Source organism: Trifolium pratense, linkage group LG2 (assembly GCF_020283565.1).
Source record: "Trifolium pratense cultivar HEN17-A07 linkage group LG2, ARS_RC_1.1, whole genome shotgun sequence".
Classification (NCBI taxonomy): domain Eukaryota; kingdom Viridiplantae; phylum Streptophyta; class Magnoliopsida; order Fabales; family Fabaceae; genus Trifolium; species Trifolium pratense.
In genome coordinates, this window is record NC_060060.1 from 20,577,501 (window position 1) to 20,598,478 (window position 20,978).

Sequence of the window (20,978 nt, forward strand, 5' to 3'; positions counted from 1 at the left end):
AATCGGCATACGTGAAACAATCAACTATGTCACTTATTTTGGGACGGAGGGAGTATATATTTTGGTACAAAAGAACCCTTGTCCACAAGTCCATTCACTAATTACTCTCTCCGTAATTTTAGAGTTTTGCACATGGATTAACAAATACATAAATCGAATCATTTTTACAATTACTTTATTAAGAAAGAGAAAATTCATTTAATGAAAGCTTTAATTTTTGGGAGAATGTTGGATGCAAATGTAGATTGCTCGTAAGCTTAATTCAATCGGTACGGACATTGCGTTTTATACGCAGGGGTTTGAGTTCGAATTCCGGAGACCCAACTAATTCATTATTCATCTTAAGCTTGAAATTTATAGTCACTAGGCTACCTAACAGAAAAAAAGTAAGCAAATGTAGAAATCGTTTTTTGGAACTTGTGCATTTTAACCTTTTAAGCATTAAATTTTTAACATTATTAATTGCATAATTTTTTTTTGGTACAAATTAATTGCATAATTTTTATATTAAGATACGTTAACATGAATCTAAGAGTACATGTTATCGTGACCCTAGTTTTTGTACGATATAAATGATAAAATATCGTTAATTATACCTTAATTTTTTAAAAGAACCAAAATTTTAAAACAAAATTAAAAAACTAAAAAACCAAAAATTTAGGTACATTTTGATCAAACCGTCCACAAATACAAAATGAAACACTAATGAGACGAAAAAGCTTATTATATTAATGGACACCTCAATTTCTTGTAGGTTGCATCAATTTTTCATTTATGTTTATCTCTTTAATAAATTTAGTCCTTTATTTTATTTTAAGAAATAGAAAGCATTGGCTCACGAATATTCTGTCTGCACAGTCTGAATGAATACTATAAAGAATCTCAGCTAAAATTGTGTCGCTTTTCTATAAATAAAGCATTAACTTTTGTCAAAAAATAGGGAAAATATGTACAAGAAGATAATTATCATGGCGTGTACTCTTAAAATACATTCCATAAATGTAACCCAATAAAAAAAATACATTCCATAAAATTCACATTTACAAAACTAAAACGAAAAGAAATCAAAGGATAAAGATAAAAATTGTTTTTATTTTTGAAAGGAAAGATTTTATTTTTGACCAATTTTGAAAGGAAAGATAACAACTACTACCACAACCTAATTATATTCCTCATGATTTCTCACCCAAAAAAAAAACTCATTATTCGTGGAAAAAAAAGAAATATACAATCAGCACATGTTTCAATTTATCCTTATCTCTGATTTAAAAAGAAATAAATTATGAAAAAAAAATCAACCTTCTTATCACCTAGTATTAACTTCGCACAACTACCAAGTCAATACTTTCATTTTGACTTTCTAAAAAATACTTCAAATATTGATACAACTGTAATTGATTTTTTTAAAATAAGAATTAAAATAATAAAGTTTTTCTTACGGTAATTAAAATAATAAAGTTAAATTTAAAATAATAAAGTTAAATTTGGAATAATGGGTAAAAATTTATAAACTCATATGTTACTTAAATAACATTTAAAAAAAATATAGGCTTAATTGCAGTTTTGGCCCCCCAAGTTTTATAATTGTGCGATTTTAACCCCTTAAGTTTAACAATTGTGCGATTTTGGCCCCTCAAGTTTCAATTGTGCGATTTTATCCCCCTAAGTCTGAAAGAAAAACTTTTTGTCAAACATATTTTATTTTATCAAACAAGTTTATAAGTTAATCTAATAAGTTACAAACTAACTTATTTGTTACCAAAGAGACAATTTAATCTTCTAAAAAAAGTAGAGTAGATATGCACAAATTAAGGGTGTGTTTTTTAAACTTTTAAAAAAATGATTTTATTCTGAAAAAAATATAGAGATTTTTAAGAAAATTTTAAGCTATTTTTTTGTTTGTTTACTATTTAAAAAGTTTTTTTAAAAGCAAAATAGGTGTAGATTAGAAGGTTGAGCCCTAAATATATTAAAAAAAGAAAGATAAAGAGAATATAACAAACCGGGGGACATAAACCAAACTCAGTCAAACCACATAAACGCCCAAAAGGTATACAAAACATTTTAAAAGTGGTTAAAAATAGAAATGAAGATACACACAACACAAGCATTATCCAGTGAACCCGCGTACTCACGCAAAAGAAAATAGCGAAAAAAGTGTTGTATGAACCTTCAAAACTCAAATAGGCGAATAAATTTACCGCCAACACCGATCAATTCATGTACCAACGGTGCCCTGCAAAACTACATCAAGCATAGAAGCGCTTCACACCAACACTCCAAGTTAGAGACAAGGATATAGAGAAAGGTCGTGAGTCTGACCGCCAACATGTTAACAGATTCACAAGCCAATAACTCACTTTCACAAAAACATCAAGGTCAAACGCCATTTCTAACTATACACTCAGAACCACCGGGGCAGCGGAGATAAAGCAACCACACTATACACTCAGGTTCCCTTAAAGGTTTCCATTTTTGCGTGGCGTTTACTGCGTGACAGGTTGCCCACTAAGTCAAACCTTGTTACTAGAGGCATATTATCTTCTGCAGCTCATTTGTGTGTATCTGGTTGCGGTGTGGTAGAGTCGGCTCATCACTTATTCATCTCTTGCAACACTTTTGGTTCTCTTTGGGATCTAGTTCGGACTTGGATTGGTATTTCTTCGGTAGTTTCTACTTCTATCCGGGATCATTTTGTTCAGTTTACTCTCTCAGCTGGTGGATCTAGAGCACGTCGGTCTTTTTTACAACTCATTTGGCTTGCTAGCGTATGGGTTGTGTGGACGGAAAGAAACCACAGGTTATTCAGAGGCTCAGTCAGCACTATTTATCAGTTGTTAGACAAGATCAAGCTTTTTTCCTATAGGTGGTTGAAGACGACGAGCGTTACTTTAGTCGCAAACTACCATAGTTGGTGGTCTAGTGTCTTTTATTATGTTTGGGCCTTGTATGATTGTTTATTTTCTTTCTGTGACTATTTGTAAACTCTGGTAGTCTATGTTGGTACATCTTGTGCTAATGAGACTTGTTTGTTAATATATCTCATTTTGGCTTGTTCAGAAGAAGAAAAAAAACCACACTATGCAAACCCAAAAAGAAGGCTACGGAGCCGCCAGGAAAAACAGATGTGATAATTAATTTTCCATTTAAAAAGTTTTTTTTATTTATTTTTAAATATGAATTGAATCTCCTGTATACCTAAGTTCCTTGTTCTTAGGATTAGTGTTTCATTTCAAGGTTAAAAATGATTTTTTTTTTAACCACTAAATTATATATAGTACAGTATATTTCTACAGTATTAGTATCATTTATTTACAAATACTGTAGTACAAATCTAAATATAGAAACATAATTTTAGTGGCACTACACTGCCGTTTCTTTGAGTCAGTGATGACTTCTAGAAAAGATGATGCTCTTATCAGAAACATCAAGAAAGGCAAAACCTTCCAACACCAACCAACCCCACCACCCAACTTTATTTATTTTTCTCATTTCACATTCTCCACACAAACTCTCTCTTTTTCTCTCTCACTTTCTTTAGAAATACACGCAAACACGCAATTTTCCTTTTTTTAGTTTCAAATTTTGACATCAAAGTTTTACTCACTCACACTCTTGGTGCCTTTTCGTGTTTGTTTCACGTTGTTGATCCCTTTATTAGAAAATAATGTCAATTAATTTAAACTTAATAGGAAATTATTATATAATTAAAAAAATGAGCAAGAAATGAAAATAATTTTACTAAGATATTTTTATTATTTATTGATATATTTATTTTACTAGCATAAATTAGATGATACAATTAATTAAAAAATTATAATAATATTATTTAAAAAAAATTATATTAAAAATCGGAATGAATAGGTAATTTTGAGACTTTTTTCAATGGGTCACTTATTTTGTGCCAAATAAAATATAATTTTTTTGTTACAATAAACCGGGGATCGAACCAATGATCTATATAGATTACTCAAACTCCTCACCACTAGATTAAACCTATTAGCTTAAATATAAATTTTTTTGTTGAACAAGTGTTTGCACAATAACTTCTAATATAAGTGAACAATTTTTTATGATCATATAATTAGAAATAAAATAATGAAACCGATATTTCGTGTGCAACTTCCCATCATATGATATCATATTCTAAAAATAATAAATAACTCTATGCAAGCCAGGGTGGTCATTTTCTCAGTTAAAGACTTAATCCTTATTCCTTAGTAGTATTATATTTTTGCCGAAAAGAATAAAAATTTGATTCCCTCAATTAATTAACTTTCTATTTTTAGTTTTTTAATTAAAAAACTCATCATGACCTGGAAAGTTATATACAACAATTTATTAAAAAAAATCAATTCATTAATAAATAAAATTAATAATAATTAAATAAAAAGAAACACTGTTTTTTTCTTCTATTATAATCTTTCTTTCTTATCAAGATTGAATTTCACTTGCAACCAAAAAAAAAAAATTAAAAAATTAAAAAAAAATTCACTCTCACACAAAAAATATATATAGTATATAAGTGCATATCATATTATCATAAATCCTAATTTCTACATAAATCTTTATTTTGTTTTTCTCAACTGAAGAGAGAGTTTCATTTCAGCAATTTGGTGTGATCATCACAAAACCTTAAATTTCAGTTTTTTTTTAAAAAAATGGTTCTTTGAGAGTTGAAACTGCGCATGTTATGGATCTGGAAGGTGGAACTCGTCGAAATTCTTCCAAGGTAAGTAAATGGGCATGTTTCAAAACCTTAAAGTTTTGATTTTTCCTTCATGGGTGGTTGTTCTATTTTCGATTCAAACAACGTTTTTTGGTTACTACACTGTTCTTTTGTTCTTTCTGTTTTTTCTTTAATGTTTTTGTTTTTGGGTTTTGCAGAAAGATTCATGGAAAACAATTCTAACACTAGCATATCAAAGTATTGGAGTTGTTTATGGAGATTTAAGCATTTCACCTTTATATGTATTTAGAAGCACTTTTGGTGAAGGAATTGGACATTCAAATACAAATGAAGAGATTTTTGGTGTTTTATCTTTAGTATTTTGGTCTATCACACTTGTTCCTTTGGTTAAGTATGTATTCATAGTTTTAAAAGCTGATGATAATGGTGAAGGAGGTACTTTTGCACTTTATTCTTTGTTGTGTAGACATGCTAAAGTCAATTCTCTTCCTAATTGTCAATTGGCTGATGAAGAACTCTCTGAGTATAAGAAAGATGGTTGTGGTAGTAGTGGTGGTGGTGTTTCAAATGATAAAGGTTTTGCCTTTAGGCTTAAGTCTACGCTTGAGAAACGCAAGGTTTTGCAGAATTTTTTGCTTATTCTTGCTTTGATTGGAACTTGTATGGTTATTGGTGATGGTGTTCTTACACCTGCTCTTTCAGGTGATGATGAGATTAAGTTGTTTTGTGACATTTTCTTTTAGGGGTTCAATTACTTTTTAGAAAATTTTATCTGATTTTAGGGTAAACAGTCATTTTGGTCTTTATCTCTGTGATTCGTTGTTACACAGGTAAAGACTATAGTGTGAAGAACTTATATATCTGGGGACCAAAATGACTGTTTGCTCGTGTTTTTACTTTTAATTACAAAATTGACACTTGTTTTTGAATTTGCTTCCTGTTTGTAAGATTTGTATAGGAAATATTGAAGTCGGTAGTTTTTGTCTTTAGTGTTTGAAATAGTAAATAAAATTTACTTTAGGGTCCTTTAAGTTAAAGTTACTGAGTTAGTTATATTGTATGAGTGCAGTTTTCTCAGCCATATCAGGATTAGAGCTTTCAATGTCCAAGGAGCATCATGCTTGTAAGTTTGATCGCCAATAGTAATTTATCTCTCAGTTGTTTATATGCTCTCTTTTTCTCAGTTTGGCTATGTTTCTTTATATTTTTGTTGGAATGTTTGTGAGAAAACTGTTTAAAGGATGAAACATGATGTTGAATTTGTCTCTGCACGTTTAAGGTGTGACATATATTTGTGTCCTTGAAAGTTTATATCCACATGATCACATGTGATGTATTCCCACACTCTGAGCTGCATACATGTACTGTATGTATGCTTTAGGCATATAACTTAAATAACAAGTGCAATGTGTTTGATTGGGCAGTGACATGATGAGCTGGAACTTTGAAGTTTGAACTGTTGGAGTTTTCATTAATGGTCTTTCTTAATCTCAAAATTTGTCATTAATTAGTTGAAGCAAGGGTTATATGCCTAATTTCATTTCAATAGAGGTTTTTAAGGATACTAAGATCAATTCTGCTGCAAAAAGGTGCTATGTTGTTGCTAACCGGATATTGATGAGAAACAACAAAACACTAATAACCAAATATTGCTAAAATTATGAGTGGATAGTTGTTGAGTATGGCTCATAGTTACCGATAAGTGGGTTGTTGTTATGGAATATCGCATGTTCAATGTTTGCATTTTTTGCTTCCCTATCCTTTTATGCGATGTTTTTGTCAATTCAACATTGTACTATTTTATTTGACGAGGACACAAGGAGGAATCACTTGAAAAATTGATATTCTGCAGTAATATGACTTCTTTTAACGTGCAGACCCATCTCAAGATTTTATACTTTTGACAAATTAGATTTTGGTTCTTGAATAATATACTTACGAGAAAGAATTAAAGAAACCGAAAGAAGTGTTGCCGTCCTATTACTCCTTAATTTTTTCCCGTCCATTCTATGTCTTTTTTTTTACTTTTATCTGCAATTCAAATTTTGACGCAACTCTGCTTTATCTGAAAGATGTGTGGCACATTCCTCACTGATATTGCTTTCGAAACTTGTTACTGACAGATGTAGAAGTTCCAGCTGCATGCATCATATTGATAGGCTTGTTTGCGCTTCAACATTTTGGCACGCATAGGGTTGGCTTCTTGTTCGCTCCGATAGTTATCGCGTGGCTATTTTGCATCAGTGTCATTGGAATATATAATATATTCTTCTGGAACCCTCAGATATACCGCGCACTCTGTCCAATTTATGCTTTACGATTTATTCGGAAAACTCAAACTGGAGGTTGGATGTCCCTTGGCGGAGTTTTGCTGTCCATAACAGGTCTGTATGTTTGGTTGATGGCTAACTTATATTTTATGCCATTATTCTCACCATTTCTTTTTCACATATACAGGATCAGAAGCCATGTTTGCTGATCTTGGGCACTTCTCGCAATTATCAATCCAGGTATACTATTCGAAATTTGGTTTGTTTAATAAAGTATAATCAAATGTAACTGATATTCGATATAACAATACATTAGGATGTGTTATGTCTTGCAATTTCAATCTGTTTGGATTTGTTATCATAACTGGATCACTCCAAAAGTTGTAATGTATCTCGCTTGATATGATAAGTGTTAACATCGCTTCTAATATTAGTTTTAGACCCTATTTGGAGAAACATCTTAATAAAGCACTTATCATATACTAGTAACTAGTAAGTACTTATATACAGACTCTTTCTATTAGAACAAAGAAAAAATAAAGATCAAAACAACTTATGAGCATGTCATAAACTATTTGTACAAGCTCTCCCAAATAGTCTCACAAGTGCTTATGCCAGTAGATAAGCTCAAATAAGTCATTCCAAATAGGCTCACAGTCATAGTTAAATAGCTTTTGGAAATGCTTATTTAGTTAACATCTCTTTTGCAGATTGCTTTTACTTCTGTGGTTTATCCATCTTTAATTCTTGCATATATGGGACAAGCTGCTTATCTATCAAGACATCATGAAATTGAGCACGCGTATCACTTCGGATTTTATGTATCTGTTCCAGGTAGGTGTTGCATAATCAATTCATTTTTAGGTAGGATGTAGGTAATGAAAGGTTTCTCGTCACAGCTAATTGACGGTTTTCACGCTTTTGCTTTCCAGAAAAATTGAGATGGCCTGTTCTTGTATTAGCCGTATTTGCTGCAGTTGTGGGAAGCCAAGCCATAATAACTGGAACGTTCTCTATTATCAAGCAATGTTCTGCTTTAAATTGCTTCCCAAGAGTTAAAGTCATTCACACATCATCCAAGATTCATGGACAAATATATATCCCTGAGATCAATTGGCTATTGATGCTCTTGTGTTTGGCTGTTACGATTGGTTTCAGAAACACGCAGCATCTCGGTCACGCCTCAGGTATATGACAATGATTTCAAACTACACACAGACACATTAATTTTGTAGCAATATGATAAGGAACTAGCAGACTCAAGAGGATGCATTTTTCTATAAGATATAATAGAATTTTGAGTGCAGTATACAGTAACATTGCCGCTTTTATAATAAGCTATGTAGCACCGACACTTCAGATTGAAGGCGTGTTTGTCGTCTAACATGTGTGTTGGTCACAACACCAACAAATTTGGTTACATTTTGTTATTTCATTTTCTCAAAATTTTACTGGTGTCGACGTGCCAGTGTTTGTATCTGTGTCTGTGTTTCATATTAATTAGCATGGGTTTTATGTACTTCAGCATGTAATCGGTGATATATTTGAGTTGGGATATCATAGCTGACATAATGCTATTTGCTGAACAGGTTTGGCAGTTATTACAGTGATGCTGGTCACCACTTGTTTGATGTCTCTGGTTATTGTACTGTGCTGGCACCAGAATGTTCTCTTTGCACTCGCATTTGTTCTCTTCTTCGGCACCCTTGAGTCTCTCTTCTTCTCGGCTTCTCTTACCAAGTTCTTACAAGGAGCATGGGTGCCAATTGCATTGGCATTTGTATTTATGACGGTCATGTATGTTTGGCATTACGGCACACTCAAAAAGTACGAATTTGATGTTCAAAACAAGGTTTCCATCAACTGGCTACTCGGAATTGCTCCAAGCATAGGTATTGTACGAGTGCGTGGGGTCGGACTTATACATACAGACCTAGTATCAGGCATTCCTGTTATCTTCTCCCACTTTGTGACCAACTTGCCAGCCTTCCACCAGATCCTAGTCTTTCTCTGCATCAAACATGTGCCGGTACCGCACGTCAGACCCGAGGAAAGGTTTCTAGTCGGCCGTGTCGGTCCGCGAAATTTCAGAATCTATCGGTGCATAGTACGGTATGGTTACCGCGATATCCACAAAGACGATATTGAGTTTGAAAATGACCTTTTGTGCAGCATAGCCGAGTTCATTCGCACAGGAAGCGTTGGACTATCCTCAAACGAGGAGCTCGAAAAAATTGAAAAAATGACAGTTGTTGGGACATATTCTGCACAAACTATTTTGAGGAGTGACAATAATGTGGATAATAATTTCGACTCAGAAGAAACGTCATCCGAGCTTAAGGAGATAAAGTCACCTCAAGTGATTCAACAGAAGAAAAAGGTGAGGTTTTTGGTACCAGAGAGTCCAAAAATAGATTCAGAAGCAAAAGAAGAATTAGAGGAAGTGATGGAAGCAAGAGAAGCTGGAATAGCTTACATTATAGGACATTCATACATGAAGGCTAAACCAGGGTCTAGTACTATAAAGAAAATAGCTATTAATTTTGTGTATGAATTTCTAAGGAGGAATAGTAGAGCACCTTCATTTGTACTTGGTGTACCTCATGCATCATCTTTAGAAGTTGGTATGATGTACCAAGTTTAAATTTTGGTTTAAAAAATGATAGAGTTATTATCAATGTACATATTTTTCTTGTTATATAGTTTAGTTAAAAAGGCCACACACCATTTCAAGTGGTGATAGATAGATAGTAGTGTACAAGTTTTTCTCTTCTTTATTACTGTTATACCTTTTCACTTACAATTCATTTGGCATTTTGTTTTTCCATTAAGGCAATAGTAATTTATATCTCAGTTGTTTATATGCTCTCTCAGTTTGGCTGAGTGTTTCTTTATACTTTTGTTGGAATGTATGTGAGAAATCTGTTTTAAGGACAAAACATGATGTTGCATTTGTCTCTGCACGTTTGAGGTGTGACCTATATTTACATCCACATTATCACACTTTGAGCTGCATGCATGTATGTACTGTATGTATGCTTTAGGCATATAACTTAAATAACAAGTGCAATGTGTTTGATTGGGCAGTTTTCGATTTGGGATCAGTGCTTGTAAAGAGTGTCCTTTGCAGAATGTCCTTGTGATGTCCTTGGGATTGGCGCTATATATACTTGTCGTCTTTGTTCGTCATCCACATCCAACTTTAGCGTTTTCAAATTGTTTCACATGTTTTTCGGATAAAATGGCTGATTCCTTCGATTCTCTATGCGACGCCGTGTCTGGTAAGGACTCTTGGTGGTTCTGAAGGCTGATAAGATAAATTCTCTTGAAATGGTGTTCATCAACGATATGGTTTGTTTCAAATTTCTTGAAATTCAGGTTCAATGCGTAGATATTTGAGTTAGGCTATAGTTGTTAGATATATATATTTATGGGGCCAAGTCTAACATGAACAAGTGGTTCATGTGGTGCACCATGCACAAGTTTTAGATAACGTTATAACGAATACGAATTTTACAAAATCGACCGTTAGATTGAAAGATTATATCATATAGATCATCCATGAAAACTTTTAGAAAAATTGAAAATGATTTGATATGTTATTGAGACCCATCAAAATTAACGGTATTTAATAAAACTCATAAACCGTTAATTTTGATGGATCTCAATAACATATCAAATGATTTTCAATTTTTCTAAAAATTTCCATGGATGATCTATGTGATAAAGTCTTTCAATCCAACGGTCGATTTCATAAAATTCGTATTCGTTATAATGTTATTCGACACTTGTGCATGGTGCACCACATGAACCACTTGTTCATGTTAGAAAAAGCCTTTATGGTCCTAATAGCAGCTGGTAGCTCCATTTTAACTTAACCTATATAGATCTACTTTTGCTTTCAATTTTATCTTTAACAAATATATAGAGTATCCAATGGTATGTTTCTTATGGCTTAATTTTTACTCTTTTTTGTTGTTGAAGCGCATCCATTAGTTCTTCTTTCTGGTTGATCTATTTTAGTTGCCGAGGTGCTTCGTATCCAACCTATTTGTGCACACGCAGAGTTTATTTTGCCGAAATGCGTATATAATTTTACACGTCCAATTACAAAATATATTTACTCAATTTTTTTAAAAAAAAATTACAAAACAAGTCTCATTCTTTTTTTCGTTACCACTATTCTTTTATACCCAAAAAATCATAACTCAATTTAAGATCAAAAGGTGGTCTTTTAATATTTAATCAAAATTTAAACATGCTGGGATATATCTTTCATCGTCAATGTTTTCACATAGTTAGTTGTATATTGCGATTTCAAGAATTACTCATTATCGACAAAAATGGTGAAGATACAAATAAAACTACTATTGTTGTCTATAAGAAGGTATTTCGTAATATATCATAATTTGTGTTGTATGAAATTTTATTGTTGATTTAATTAATGGTTAATGTTTTTCCACTTTTTCATTTACCTTTTCATTTTCTATTATTACATATTACAGCTAATTAGACAGGTGCACCGCACTGGTCAAAGTTCTAGTCATTGTTAAATCACATTCCTATTGTATGGTGGAGGTATAAATGGTCAGAATATGTCCCAACAACTGTCATTTTTTCCGTTTTTTCGAGCTCCTCGTTTGACGATCGTCCAAAGCTTCCTGTGCAAATGAACTCGGCTATGCTGCATAAATGGTCATTTTCAAACTCGATATCGTCTTTGTGGATATCTCGGTAACCATACCGCACTATGCACCGATAGATTCTGAAATTTCGCGGACCGACACGGCCGACTAGAAACCTTTCCTCGGGTCTGACGTGCGGTACCGGCACGTGTTTGATGCAGAGAAAGACTAGGATCTGATGGAAAGCTGGCAAGTTGGTTACAAAGTGGGAGAAGATAACAGGAATGCCTGATACTAGGTCTGTATGTATAAGTCCGACCCCACGCACTCGTACAATACCTATGCTTGGACCAATGCCGAGTAGCCAGTTGATGGCAACCTTGTTTTGAACATCGAATTCGTACTTTTTGAGTGTGCCATAATGTCATAAACACAAACGCCAATGCAATTGGCACCCATGCTCCTTGTAAGAACTTGGTAAGAGAAGCCGAGAAGAAGAGAGACTCAAGGGTGCCGAAGAAGAGAACAAATGCGAGCGCAAAGAGAACATTCTGGTGCCAGCAAAGTACAATAACTAGAGACATCAAACAAGTGGTGACCAGCATCACTGTGATAACTGCCAAACCTGTTGAGCAAAGAGCATTATGTCAGCTACGATATCCCAACTCAAATATATCACCAATTACATGCTGAAGTACATAAATTTAAAAGCCATGCTAATTAATATGAAGCACCTACACAGATACAAACACCGGATACAACACTACCACGTCGACACCTGTAAAATTTTGACATGATAAAATAAATAAATGTAACCACATTTGTTGGTGACGTGACAGACACATGTTAGATGCCAAACATGCGTTCAATCTGAAGCATCAGTGCAACGTAGAGCGGCAGTGTTACGGTATATTGCACTCGAAATTCTATTATTATACCTTATAGAAAAATGCATTCTCTTGAGTCTGCTAGTTCCTTATCATATTGCTACAAAACTAATGTATCTGTACGTAATTTGAAATCATTGTCATATACCTGAGGCTTGACCGAGATGCTGCGTGTTTCTGAAACCAATCGTAACAGCCAAACACATGAGCATCAATAGCCAATTGATCTTAGGGATATATATTTGTCCATGAATCTTGGATGATGTGTGAATGACTTTAACTCTTGGGAAGCAATTTAATGCAGAACATTGCTTGATAATAGAGAACGTTCCAGTTATTATGGCCTGGCTTCCCACAACTGCAGTAAATACGGCTAATACAAGAACAGGCCATCTCAATTTTACTGGAAAGCAAAAGCGTGAAAACCGTCAATTAGCTGAGACGAGAAACACTTCATTACCTACATCCTACCTAAAAATGAATTAGTTATGCGATCAACTATGCCAAATCAAAGGTCTTTTTTAGTAGAAATACATCCAATAGTATCAAAGAGCAGGATTCAGACATTTTAGGAGTCAATGAGGTTATGAGTAGAAGCAGATACCTTGGCATGCCTTCCATGATAAGAAGAAATAGGAAGGTTGTGTTTGGGTACCTCAAAGATAGAATGTGGAAGAAGGTTCAGAGTTGTTCCGAAAAGCATTTGTCGATGGCGGGACGAGAGGTGTTGATTAAATCAGTTGCACAAGCTATACCTGCATATTGTATGAACATTATCCTCTTACCGAATTCTTTAGGGGAGGAGTTGGAAAGGATGATTAATTCATTCTGGTGGGGATCGAATAAGTCGTCAAGTAGAGGTATTAAGTGGCTGCGATGGGAGAAGTTAGCCATTAGACAGGAGTATGGAGGGAGGGATGAGCTTCCGTCACTTTTATGGCTTTAATATGGCGATGCTAGCAAAACATGGTTGGCAATTACTAACCATCCATGATACTATATATTTTAGGAAAATGCTAAACAGTGTCCCGGGGCACTAGTTAAGGATGCAAAAATAGTAATTTCGTATTGGAATTTGTGCAGTCAACTTCTCGAAAGTTTAAAAAGTGTTATTTTCTTTTCAAAACTTTCTAATCTTAGTTTCCTTAACCAGTGCCCCGGGGCACCGGTTAGCATTACCCTATATTTTATCACAAGTTTTCAAAGCTGGGTTATAACCCAAGTTATATATGGCGTTGAAAATGGATCGGTGTGGGTCCAAGACTTGCACCGTGGACTTGGTGACGGTTTTGGGTCCGAACCCGCTCGACCGGTCCATTATCTACCCCTTCACTAGTATATTACTAGTATTGGATTGGATGTTTGCCAAACAAATCAATTAAGCGCGCGCACACACAGAGACGCCATGCACTCCGACTCCTCCGACGACATGCTTGCCATAGTGGTTCCCGCCGATGACGAATCTTACCCATTCATTCGCTCTATGGCAAACTACGCCGCAAGCAAACTTTCTTCTCTCTCGGAATCCGATATATCCCTCCTCGCCGACGATGCTTTATCTCGCCTAATCGAGTACGAGTTAAATCGCCTACCTGAAGACGAGTTAAATCGTCTCGCCGATGCCGCGGTTTCTCCCTTCTTACCTATCGCCGAATCCATCATAGCTAGTATTTTCTCCCCTTTTCATAGTAAACCCGAACACAAAGAAGGAGAACAATCCTCCGTAACCTTCCCTCAGTTGGCTTTCTATTTTGTTACCTCATTTCTTCAGTGTTCGTATTTTTTTTTTTACCTCACTATCTCACTCACTTTCACGCATATTATGTTATTGCTGCTCATCCCTGTTAGAAATAATATAAAACCATTAATGTGGCCATATCCTAACAGCTTAAGCTTTTGGGATAATTGGTTATCTGACATGGTATCAGAGCCTCTATGACTAAGTGGTCTAGAGTTCGATCCCCGCTCCCCTCGCTTTCTAATTAAAAAGTGGAATTTAAGCATATGGTAGGTGGGTCTGTGCATTATCCACGCTTCAAGCCCAAGTGGGCTCTTACGTGAGGGGGCGTGTTAGAAATAATATAAAACCATTAATGTGGCCATATCCTAACAGCTTAAGCTTTTGGGATAATTGGTTATCTGACAATCCCGTTCATCTCTTTCTTTAGGTTTCGCCGGCGTCGCTGCCATGGGATCTATAGCTATTGTCTTGGAAATTTTCTTCAAGGTACCTATATCATCCTCATAATTTGCGACTTATTATTAGGGTTTAACAATTTTATTTTATTTTTTTCGGCTAAATTATAGTTTTATGCTTATAGTTTCACAATTCAACCTTTGTACTCATATATATATATATATATATATATATATATATATCTTCAATTTTGCTGTTAGGATTTTTTTTTTTTTTGTATTTTTTCCTAAACTAACTGTTATCCTTACTATATTTGTTTTCTTCGTAGCGGTTGGGCAAAAAATTGTCATCTTTTAAACTGAGACATGAGGTCATTGTCCCTATCATTGCTACTCAGGTAACATATTGGTTGGCTTCTTTGTGGATGTCATTGTTAAATTTATTGTGCCATCTGCAAATGGATCCGTCTATCATGTCGTTGGCTTGTATTTTTTTATCTGTTTAGATAACGAAATGATGTTAATTAATAAATATATCCAGGAGGAGAAACTGAAACTTTCAAAGAGGTCCATCTTTTTGTCTAAAACTAAATATTCAAGAACTCTTGATTTGAAGGTATTGTTCTATCTCATACTTTCTTCTCTATTTGGATGTCATCATATGGAGTTTAATACATATCGTATGATAAATGATATTGTTTTCACTTACAGGGTCTTAAAGGCATCGGAGAAACCTACATTCAAGAAACTGACACAGGCTTTAGACAGGTCAGCTTCCGATTCTATCATATAAAATGCTATGGATAAACCTGACCAAAAGCAAAGGTTGTTGTTGAGGTTTCAATAGCTCAAATTTCGTTCTTTGAGTAAGGCTTATGGCACCAAAGAGCGGCTGAGTGATCATGTGGCCCGTAATGTGTTGTTCTTCTAGATCACTCACTATCTTTTTATTTATTTTTTTTGGTTTTCACCACCAATATCCTTTCTATAGTGGTATAGCGTAGCGTTAGACCACATCTCCGCTATGCTATAAGGCTGCTTTCCGCTACCGCTATAGCATTCATTCTTACCGCTATAGCATTTTTGAGGGTTGGCGCTACGCGCCGCTATCTGAGATTAACAACATAGATTGTATGATAAATGATATTGTTTTCACTTACAGGGTCTTAAAGGCATTGGAGAAACCTACATTCAAGAAACTGACACGGCTTTAGACAGGTCAGCTTCTGATTCTATCATATAAAATGCTATGGATAAAACTGGCCAAAAGCAAAGGTTGTTGTTGAGGTTTCAATAGCTCAAATTTGGTTCTTTGAGTAAGGCATGCATGTTGTGATGTTGAATCGATTTAAGTAAACTTCTTTCTATCCTAAGTAATTATGCTTATATCTTGCTGATCATTGCTTATTGAATTAAGTTTTGAGAACTAAAGTAGCCAACCATAATTGCATGGTAATAGAAATATGGTGACTGTTATAAGCAGAGAGTAACCCTACCACAAGGTCAACGATATGGTTTTCCTAATCATTTGGAAACGTTATAACAAACTATCTTTAATATTCCTCATATGCTTTATAATGAAGAGCTACATAAGGAATAATCTTTGGCACACTTGCACTATTTCTCCATGTAGTTGTTTATTTATAGTGTTGTCACCAATAACTTCTCAGCCAATATATTTTATTTATGCTAAAATTGAAAATTTCTATTGTAGATGATGATCCAAGAGTCTTTTGTGAATGAAGAGTCTTTCCCCTTGCTCGTGATTGCACCCATGATGTATGTTAAGTTCCTCTAACAAACTTTTCTTGTTGCTTATTTACTTTTTTCTTGTTGAGTCATTGTTGTTTATTTACTTATATTTCATCTTGCCCATTAGCTATATATTCTACTATTGCCATTTACTTGAGGGTGTGATACATCATTCCCCGAGTTTTCACGTTCATTCCATGAAGTATATAAATCATATCATATATAAAGTGAAAAGGGGAAAGTTACATTACAGAGGTTTCATTTGTGTTGACAACTAAATAACAAATCATTTGTAACTTATTTCTATCATTTATTCTCTTCTATGTGCATGGTTTGCAGGGTTTATCTCTTTTGCTTTTTCTTATTATATGAACTTGTAATTGTATTCTTGCACTTAGTAGAAACCATTGCTCTATATTTTCTATGAAAATGTTTTGTGGACATCCATAGAGGTGTATACACTATAACTTGAGGCATGAGAGATAGAGTAATGTGATAGTGTGATAGGTTGGTGATGTGATAGGAAGAGAGAAAATGAGGTGTTGAAGGAGGGTTTGGAAATAAAAAGTGTACATGTATCATTGTTGATTTTCTATTCTTTGTTGGGAGCCAAATTTCAAGCTAGAATGATCCTCTTTCGTTTTCAAACTCCTTTAAGCTGGGATTTTTTAAGTTCTCGCATAAAGTCAATCATGAACTTTGGTGCCGAATCATTTTATATTTTAATGAATGTTTGTCCTATTTTTTGTGTATGCTACTTTGATTTTGCCCCTAATAACTGTGTTAAATTCGTATGGAAAGTGGTTTGTTACTACACTAAAATGTTCCCTCTATTAGCCATTTCTATTTTTTTCCCTCTCATGATGCAGGTAAAAAGAATCAGATTAGGGGAAAAGAAGTTTGCTCTGAAGTTAGTAATGGAAAATTTCATTAAAGCTGTAATTTCCATAACCGTTATAGAATTAGTTGTATTAATACTTTATTTGGTACCTGGAGGCCATTACATTTTAACTGCAGGTGTACTTTGCAACTTGTAATAAATTTTATTTTTATTTAAAAATGATAAATTATTATAGATAAATATTTTACCGATAAACCTCAATTTTAGTTCTTCAGACTATATAGTCTTTGAATGTATCGAAATTACATATAATAAGCAACATATTTAGGTATGAGTTTGTAATTCGATACTTTCAAAGACTATTATGACAGCGCATCACACAGGCAAAGACCAAAATTACTGTTTATCCTAAAAACCGATAAAATTATCTAAAAAGTAATTGAACCCCTAAAGGTAAATGTCACAAAACAACAGGATCATCATCATCACCTGAAAGAGCAGGTGTAAGAACACCATCACCAATAACCATACAAGTTCCAATCAAAGCAAGAATAAGCAAAAACTTCTGCAAAACCTTGCGTTTCTCAAGGGTAGACATAAGCCTAAGGGTTTATTTGGTTCGAGGTAAATCAAGGGGAAGGGAGGGGAGGTGATATTCTAAGTTATTTATGTTTGGTTCAATTTTTAAGGAGTGGAGGGGAAGGAAGGGGAGGGATTCTAAACACCTTTTAGACCACCTTTTGCTTCCCCTCAAATTAAGGGGATTTGGAGGGCAGGGGAGGGAAGACAATATGTATATTTTTTTTATTACATTAACAAAATTACCCTCAGTTTATATTAAAACCCCAAATTATCCTAATTGAGATTTTAAAGGCTATTTGTTGTGTTGCTGCCATATCTACCTGTTGTGTTGCTGCTACTTTCTTTGAGAAGCTTTGTTCGATTCTCTCTCTATTGTCATCGTCAGTTTGCTTTACCATCTTCCCTGTAGAATTACGATCTTCTCGACAACATGTTTTGTTGATGGCTTGTTTGATTTATAACATTCTCTTTTACATTATTGATTGAATGACTATTGTATTTTATATGTATAATTATATGTATAATGTACAGGAGTGATATATCATAGTGAAACAAGCAATTTTATGTACGAGGATCAGTGAACGTCATTGTGCATTTTGATCATGCATTATGATCTAACTTGATGCATGATAATTTTTAAAATTGTCGTATAGTAAAAGGGGATTTACTGGCTTGATCCGACTACCATGGTCGAGTTGCTTTATTTATTTTGTCAAAGTCATTCTCGATAGAGATCCAGTTTAGCTAAGACTCCTAGTGATTTTATAATATATTTGTAATTTAGATATCCAAAAATCGATCATATTAAATCGTATAAAATAAGATTAGATTGAATCAATTTTTTAATTTGTCATTCAAAAACTGAACCAAATCGCAAGTAAATTTATTTTTAAATTGAATAAACTTTTACCTTAAAATCAATCAAAATCGAACCGTGAACACCCCTAGTAATGATGATGGGCTCGGGTGAGTTTTCCCATATTGAGCGTAGATCCACCACTGGTGGAGCTTGAGTATTGTGCTTTCATAATTTAGGATTTGTGTTCATCCCAAGCAGTCATCAGCAGTGTAGGCATAAGTTGACTTTATTATGAATCCAAAACAGCCTCGATGTTTGTTTTTGTTCTCGCAAGTGTATGCATGTCTCGATGTTCTTTTTGCTAAGTGTAAAACACACTTTGCATTAGTGCTCACCAGACAATGTGTCATCGACATGTGTTACCAAGTGTGGTTTACTTCATACTCCCTCCGAACATAATTATAAGCAAAATCCACTTTTTAAGTTTATTGAAAAAGTAATGTATTTACTCAATAAGACCAAATATATTACTTTTTCAATGAATCTAAAAAATGAATTTTTCTTATAATTGTGTTCGGAGGGAGTAAGTTTTTCGCTCGAAAAGTGTGAGGAACTTTATCGAGTGTTCAGAGTTATACTTGGAACAGGGAATGGTGGAAAGATCTCAATAAATGATCCAAGTCTTGCGGCGTGAACCTCCCACATCACGAGTTGGCCATTCTACCTAATTGTATTGCGACGACGAAGCTCGATAGAGTATTCTATGTTGGGCGTAGACTCAACTCGAGGAGAGTCTGAGCCTTGCCTATAGATTTTAAGATTTGTGTTCATACCTAAACACTCCTCCGCCGTAAAGGCATGACTCCTCAAACAAATATTTAATTAACGTACATAACTTAACTCCAATATAACTTGAGTTTTTCAGCTTTCCATGTTTGAGGTATTGTTTTTAGAGGGTCTCGAGGTGATATACTTTGTTCTCTGTTTTTTAGCATACGTAAACTATATCCTTTGTGAGATGAAGGTTTTACCTATTTTAGTTATACTCAATGGTAGAATTTGTCGTAATAAATGTAAGATATTGTCAGATAATAATGTTTTTTTTAAGGAATATAATATTTTTTTTGATAATCATATAATAATTTTATTTGATTAATTGTCTTGACTTAGGCCCCGTTTACATAAACAGCTTATACAAATGTTTATAGCAATGGAGCCTATAACACAAAAGCTTAAATTATAAATTCTTATACTCAATAAGCTTTTTATGTTTGAATATGTACACCGAAAAATACTTACATGAATTGAAGTGTTTGGATGTATCTTTATATAAGCAATTAATTATAAATTTAAGATCGATTCCCAAAAATAAACTAAAAAAAAAGAAAGATAAGTGGAATATTTTTAAAAAGATAAGTGAACTGAATCAGCACCTTTACTTGTCTCAGAAGGGCTACTACAACCAGATTTAGACAAAGAAAGATTCTGACCAAGATAGTTGTTTTCACTATTCTCCAAAACCATTTCAGCATCATGAACTGAATCAACACCTTGTTCACTTGTATCATTAGTGAATAATGAATTGTTAAGTGAAGGTAGTTCAAGAAATAGTATCAGAAGATGATTTTATCAATCATTCAACAGCTTTACTTGAAGATCATAGAATTGAATAGCTGTTGCATATAGTGTTTTCTATAGTAGTCCATGTAAATCATGTCTACATGGACATAATTTACAAGTTTTTCTTATTAACAAGTTTTTCTTGTTGCTTATTTACATTTTTTTTAGGCAATGTTGCTAATTTATTTATATTTCATCTTGTTTCCCATTAATTTTATAATCACTACTATACATGATTCCCTCAGTCTTCACATTCTGTCCACGAAGCATATACGTATATAAATCTGCAACGATTAAAAATCGTTAGTTGGTGTAATGGTGATTGACACTGGATTTGGTAGGGAGGAGTACGGTTCGATCCCCACAACTGCGATCGGGAGGAGGCTGAAACTACCTGATGCCAAAATTGACCCACCGAACCAGATTAGACCGTCCGGTGGACTCGATACTGATGGTGAAAACCAAAAATATATTATATTAATTTTATTCATTAACTAATTACATTGAGATTATTTCCTTCATTTATTCAGCTCTTTTTTACAGATCTGTCTATTCATTGTAAATTGTTGCTACAAAACTTTTTCCTATGTATTGTTATTATCAAAATTTAACACAGATTTTGCAGGGATATATATATATATGAGGAATTTACACCAATTTTAAAATAGACATACAAATTATATATTACACCAGTTTTTAATTATAATGGGTGTAAAATGTATATTATTTACACTGAATCACAAAGGTTTTACTCCCTTTTTTATTTTTTAATTATA

General features: G+C 33.8%; 2 protein-coding genes and 1 pseudogene across 4 annotated transcripts; 2 read left to right on the forward strand and 1 right to left on the reverse strand.

Moving 5' to 3' along the window:
* The first annotated feature begins 4,384 nt into the window (after positions 1-4,384).
* On the forward strand, positions 4,385-9,787 carry LOC123908370 (potassium transporter 6-like). Its single transcript, XM_045958992.1, has 8 exons — positions 4,385-4,732; positions 4,888-5,392; positions 5,760-5,813; positions 6,814-7,074; positions 7,148-7,200; positions 7,671-7,794; positions 7,893-8,147; positions 8,550-9,787. The coding sequence occupies exons 1-8, from the start codon at positions 4,694-4,696 to the stop codon at positions 9,602-9,604; spliced, it is 2,346 nt and encodes a 781-aa protein (XP_045814948.1). The 5' UTR covers positions 4,385-4,693; the 3' UTR covers positions 9,605-9,787.
* Positions 9,788-11,401: 1,614 nt separating this feature from the next.
* Positions 11,402-12,135, reverse strand: LOC123904353 (annotated as a pseudogene).
* A 1,697-nt stretch (positions 12,136-13,832) lies between these two features.
* Positions 13,833-17,448, forward strand: LOC123906727. 3 transcript variants are annotated; one of them, XR_006808982.1, is made up of 8 exons: positions 13,833-14,244; positions 14,641-14,699; positions 14,938-15,006; positions 15,150-15,224; positions 15,320-15,376; positions 15,771-15,826; positions 16,323-16,387; positions 17,230-17,448. XR_006808982.1 is itself a non-coding variant. In XM_045956705.1 (7 exons), the coding sequence occupies exons 1-7, from the start codon at positions 13,878-13,880 to the stop codon at positions 16,324-16,326; spliced, it is 687 nt and encodes a 228-aa protein (XP_045812661.1). In that variant the 5' UTR covers positions 13,833-13,877; the 3' UTR covers positions 16,327-16,390. The 3 variants fall into 3 exon arrangements, 2 of the variants coding, with proteins under 2 accessions (XP_045812661.1, XP_045812660.1); XM_045956705.1 differs by lacking the exon at positions 17,230-17,448 and having other exon boundaries at positions 16,323-16,390; XM_045956704.1 differs by lacking the exon at positions 15,771-15,826 and having other exon boundaries at positions 13,834-14,244.
* The last annotated feature ends 3,530 nt before the right edge of the window (positions 17,449-20,978 follow it).